General features: G+C 44.6%; 1 protein-coding gene across 3 annotated transcripts in view; it reads right to left on the bottom strand.

Annotated features, from left to right (window-relative positions):
- Window positions 1-251: 251 nt before the first annotated feature.
- LOC147895452 (uncharacterized) overlaps window positions 252-6,015 on the bottom strand; it is a 33,640-nt gene continuing 27,876 nt past the window's right edge. The window contains exon 13 of one of the 3 annotated variants that reach the window (XM_087383706.1): window positions 252-1,068. In XM_087383706.1, the coding sequence (XP_087239832.1) occupies window positions 1,044-1,068 (25 nt within the window). In that variant the 3' untranslated portion in view covers window positions 252-1,043. The remainder of the gene's footprint in view (window positions 1,069-6,015) is intronic. The other 2 variants (XM_087383704.1, XM_087383705.1) reach the window with 2 other exon arrangements.

Raw genomic sequence — 6,015 nt, 5'->3', positions numbered from 1 at the left:
TGGATACCTTGGGGTGTGCATAGCCTACGACATGCCTAGTCCGTTGAGACGGAGGATGAATAATAAGGCATTGACTAAATTTTTGTTGGCTATAGCAGTGAAAGCATGGCTTATCACCTCTACAAATAATATTTACATCAAAAAAGAATTATCTGCAAGAGCAGCAATGCTTTCATATGTAAGATCAAATTTTACAGGAATAGTCAAACTAGTGCATTGATGCTTTGCCTTGAAGTGCATCACAGCCCCTCTCAAGAAAAATTATGAATGCATCCATCAACTAACATAACGAAAAATCAGTGACAGCCACACATGGGATTTACTTCATAAAATGTCTTCTCTGCTACATGCTTGCAAGCAGCTACTCCCTAGTCAAAGGATAAGCTAGGAAAGTTTACATTTCACAAACAAAAATCCATTGCCTAGCTCCTAGTACTAAAAAGCCACCCCAATTCTTAAGAAAAGTTACATCAAGAACTAGACTTGAAATAGGACCTCTGCACAACCTTGCATTGAATTAAAGGTAACTTTGACATTGGATCTTAGAACCCAATCATGAGAGATTATTTTACAGGGACTACAAAATGGCCAAGGGCCTCACAAATGACAGGCCCTTTCAGGAAGCTCCCATTACTTAAGCTCATATCCAAGCTCTCAAAAATGGCTTGGTTGCAAAACCATTTCAGGAAAGCTATTCAACTTTCATGTTTGGTACTTGGCCTGCTCAGTGCTACACTTCCGCATGGACGCAAAATCCATCAATTGCATCAGGATATTCACACTCATTAGATGAATAACCAAGTTATGTAGTCCCTTAAATGGATTTTGGAATTAGAGGCCTCACTTGACACAACCCCAAAAGAAAAAAGGGGAAGTTCAAAAACCACCTGTTGGTTCAGAGGAGCATTGGAGATATGTTAACTGTGTCTAGAAGGCCACATTCTTCTGCAACGGCCAACTATATGTGCCAAATATGCTCATTTTTGTTGATATCAACATTCCTCTCGCAACAACAAAATTAAGGACGTTTGAAAGATCAATGTTCAAGGTTTGGAGAAAAATGGGGACCTGCAAGAATATGTTCTGAATTATTAGACCTTTCAAAACCCCCAAGTACTTTGTGTAGTCCACAAAAAATCAGGAAATGCCATAGTCCAGATAAAATCACAAGAAATCATTAGACTCTACATGATAAACAAACTTCTCTTCTCATTTCTCTACAATATTCAAGCCTCTAGATGTTATGTCCAGGAGTCACATAATCTGAAAAGCCGCAAAGAGAATTATTGAATTGTGCCAATTGCATCTTGACAAACCGAGTCCAACAAGATTCTATGAACTAGATATATACCATTATTGCATGTCATAAACTCACTAAGAAACATGTAAGGTTCGTTAAGTAGATAGCGGTACAAATTGGAAACAACAAAGCCAGCCCGACTGAAAAATCAAAATTGCATCCAACAACACTACCCCAAAATAAGAATTGCCAAAATAGACGAAAGGTAATGAACCATCCCAACAGTCACCCAAGACTTATTATCATTATTACAAAGCATGCCCATCCCATACATTTTATAATTACAGGTATACATTAAAGGAAGGTGACACAGCTCAACCTCACCCCTTTTGTTAAATATAATTTTTAAAATTAAAATGCACATTTACAGCCCCCCCCCCCAAAAAAACATTATGCATGGACCGTGCTGTGTACTATCCCGTACAGAAACTTCCATATGGTATGCGTACAGACCTACCTTGATCCAGAGGTGTTGTCAGAGAGCTAAATTTAGTCTATGTCAGCTTAAAAGCTGTGTCATTATGACGTGGAAAGTCATTGTGGACTCACTTTTGGGTTCAGGTAACTGTCGGGCAGCCACAAGCCCCCCAAGTAATGGCAGCTACATCTATGTCAGCTGAAATGCTGTGTCATTATGATGTGGCAATTCATTGTGGACTCACTTTTGGGTTCAGGTAACTGTCGACACAGCCCCGTAGATTGTAGAGTGTAGACTCTTAAGTTGTGACTCGTTGTTCTACTATGTTCTACAATCTCAATCTAGTGATTGGTTTCAACTTTGAGCTTCAGTCTCAAGTTGAATGTGTTAGAAAATCAAATCCCTACAGAGGGTATCCCGCAGCAGAAGATGGCCCAGGAATTTACACTCTTCATAAACATGTGTGTACTTCACAACCATTCATGTGTGCAAGCCAGCAAATAGGCTCTGCATCAAAGACAAATATAGAAGCAACACTTACATATATCTTCATGATGGGTGAACAGCCTAAAGTCCTCCAGGCACCAAGCTCTCAGGGTCTGTTTCAACCCCCAAACAACATACCTGAGACATTATATCCCAGGCATAAATCCAGATTACCTGAACCGTGAAGCTCCAACTGTGGTTCTGTATTGTTGTTCCCCTCTAAGTCACAGCATCCATCTGACCTGAGTCCTCAGGTCCTGTCAAAGAATCCCTCTCTGCTCCAACAACACCACCCAAGCGTCCAAATGACTCCAAGCACTCATCATTGTCCATCATCTTCACAAAGGATCCTGACTGCTCTTCTTACCAATCCTAAATGTCTGGCATTTTGACAGTAACACCGAAGTTCATGTACCTACTCAGTAGCACCCGGAGAAAAGTTCTATTGCCACCAGCTGAGCTGATTCCTCAAGCTCTGAGCCGGCACCCTTCTTTTGATCAACCTTCTTCCTTTTTGCTGTCTTTCACAAAATGTCATGGCTCATCGCAGGAGAAGCACTTCTTCTCTTTCTTTCTCTTTTTCTTGTTGTCTTCATCAGAAGAGTCTACTCCGTCGTCGATCTAGGCTTGCCCTTGCCCTTGCCTTTGCTCCTATCCTGAGTTATTGGGGCCTTTCCATCCTTATCCGTACCGTCATACTTCTTGCTGCAACAGCAATGGAACCAGCTCCTCAAGTCACCGACGCCGCCCTATGTCTTGAAGTCATCATAGTCACAAGACTACTATAGCTCGGGGGAAGCAATCCCAGCAACAACCTTGCCATCTTGGTCGAGCTCGTCCTTTGACGAGCTGCCGTTAGTTGATCCCGCACCACCTTCATCTTAGCGATGTGTTCCTATACTCATTCCCCTTCATTCATCCTCATGCCGTACAGCTCTGTCTTGAGGTCCAAATTATCACCTCCTTGCCCTTGCCTTTACTCCTAGCTTGAGCTACTAGGGGCCTTTTCATCCTTCTCCGTACTGTTGTACTTCTGGAGCAACAATGGAACCGACTTCTCGAAAGTCACCGACGCCGCCCTATGCCCTGCAATCATAGTAGTCACAAGACTACTATAGCTACGGGGAAGCATTCTTGCCATCCTCGTCAAGCTCGTTCTTCGACCAACTGTGGTCAGTCGATCCTGCACCACCTTCATCTTAGTGATGTGTTTATGTACTGATTCCCATTCATCCATCCTCATGCCGTACAACTCCGTCTCAAAGTCCAAGATTCCTGCCTCCTTGTCGAGCTTATACGTATCCCTCAATGTTGTCCAGGCCACGAAAGAAGAGTTCGCAGGCGATATGTGCGGAAGCATTGCATCTGCTGTCATACCCACAACAATAGCCAAGGCCTCTACATCTCGTATCTGCCATGCTCTCACTAATACAGGGTTTGCTAGCCTCAGCACTGCCATCGAGGTTGATGTGGCTGAAGTAGGTACGATGGCTTGAGGCAACAACTTTGTCCCCATCGCAATCCCCCATGACTCCTTCAACTGTAAGTGGCTCCGAGCCTTTATTTTCCACAACATGTGATTCGTCCCACCGGGCTTGCTTGTCTCACTAAAATGTGAGATTTGATATCTATTGGCCATGATAATGAACTAAAAGAGGTTTAAGGTGTCATACACATGTTTGAACCTAAGCCTCCTACCTGGGTACAATCCTTCAGACACCTGCCTGAACTTAAGGCAAGCGCCTAGGTACAATCATTCAAACATCGAGCAAAGAATCAAGGTTATCCTTCAATGCCTTCAACCTCCACTTCCTGAGAACTTCTGACAGGTCTCTGATACCATGTTACAAAAAGAAATCCCTACATAGGGTATCCCATAGCAGAAGACTGATAGATGGGTCCAAGAATTATACGCGGAATTTTTTCACTATGGAATCAAAGAGTGTCTGAAATAGTGAGCATGATAGCTGCCCTCGCGGACAAATCAAGCTCTTCCCAGTCATCAGCTGCCATGTCAGATGGCTTGACACCCTTCACCCTTATGGGCTTAGCAATCTTCTTTAACAGAAGTACATTCAAGCACTGTTCTGCCCATAATGCATAGTTGTGTGCTCCTTCCAGTTTCTTTATGTTCAGAATTGAAGAATCACTTCCCCCTGATGCCATATCAAATGAGGAAAGTACCTGACTCCCTGGAAGTAAAAAGACTGAATAAAAAATTCTGATTTCTCAGAAAAAAACTGCTCTATTCAAGAGCCAGAAGCACTCTCAATGGTGCTGTTTTTACTGTCAGTAAAATCTGCAGCAAAACAGTAAATGACCCTGCAAATACTGTACCTTCTGACACACTGTTCTGAGCTCAAAGAGGCATAAAAACAGTAATTTCAGACTGCTGCAGCTGCTCAACAAGTGCTTAACAGTGCATAATCATCTGACAAAACCACCAACACTGCTGTAAACACTGCTGTACTGACTGTACTGATCACTTCTCCCACCTCAGATGAGGTATTGCACTGAGTTAAATTGCAGAAACCACTTGACAAACACCCAAAAAACAGTAAATGACCCTTCAGCCTGTCACAAAACCTGCAACAGTAAATGGGATAAATCCCAAGCAATCACCCTTATACCAAGGGGAGAAAATGCATCTGAAGATCTCTGTCGGTAACCCAAGTGCTATCAAACAAAGTCTGGGCAAAAGCCCCTTGATCTGACACCTGAATCAAGTGGAGAACACCTCAACACTGAGGTAGCATGCAATATGAAAATCTCTCTGACACTTGTACCTGACAATGTGCAATGCATAGACTGCCCCTGTGTACTCAGTAACAACACAAATCACAAAGTACAAACACCAAGAAGAAAATCTTTTGAGCACTGTCAACGATGGGCAGTTAGGGACCGAGTAAACTCGATGAGCCCTGACCACAACTGAGATTTTCAAAGTGCGTACAAAGAATGTGACCTGCAACAAATGTCACCAAATGCACTGCGGAAACAAAGCAAATGTGTGCTCCCTGGCTACACACTGCCTCAAGGCATATACTGCAAACACATCCAGGCAAAAGCCCTTTGAAATGGTCACCCAAAACTGAGAATTGCACTCAGTAAATGCATAGAAGCTTCTGCAAAACAAGCATCTGACCTTCCTGAAAGACAAGTAACTGCGCAAACACCACCACTGTGGTACAAGTCACCTCAAGCGTGAGTGACACGAGAGTATCTGCTGTACCTCAACAAATGCACAGTATACAGCTGAAATGCTTCAGGAATGCTTCATGTACTGCGCGTACATGCACAAAACAGAGTGCTTCAGCACTATTCCTCTTCCAACAAAAGTGTGTCTGCTGTACTTTTCTGTACCTGCAGAGTAGGCACGCTTCCCCAAAAGAAATCTGTCGAGTCCTTGCAGAAAAAAAAACGAATGCCCTGATGGGTGAAGGAGTCGCCCGTACAGTTGTACGGCAGTCCGTACGGCTGCCGTGGAGTAGCTGCGCAGCTTAGCAGCTATGCAGCTGCCTGATGCAGCTTCGCACTGCTGCGTACAGCAGCTGCTGTACAGCCACAACCCGACGACGCCCGCGCCCGCGCCCGCGCTGTCGCCCTGCAGCCCGCGCCTTCACCCTGCAGCCCGCGCCTTCACCCTGCAGCCCTGATCTGCTGCGCCGTGCGCACTGATCTGCCGCGCCGCCACAGTCCGTCGTCCTGCGCAGGTCTGGCCGCGCCAGGTCCGTCCGTACGGTTGTACGGACAGAGCTGTACGGCCGTACGGCTCTGTCCGTACGTCCGTACGGAAAGGGTAGGCTAGGGA

The sequence above is a fragment of the Dipteris shenzhenensis genome, chromosome 13 (genome assembly GCF_047967505.1).
Source record: "Dipteris shenzhenensis isolate YYH24624 ecotype China chromosome 13, Dip_SZ_1.0, whole genome shotgun sequence".
NCBI lineage: Eukaryota > Viridiplantae > Streptophyta > Polypodiopsida > Gleicheniales > Dipteridaceae > Dipteris > Dipteris shenzhenensis.
This window is presented reverse-complemented; position numbering and strand designations above follow the sequence as displayed.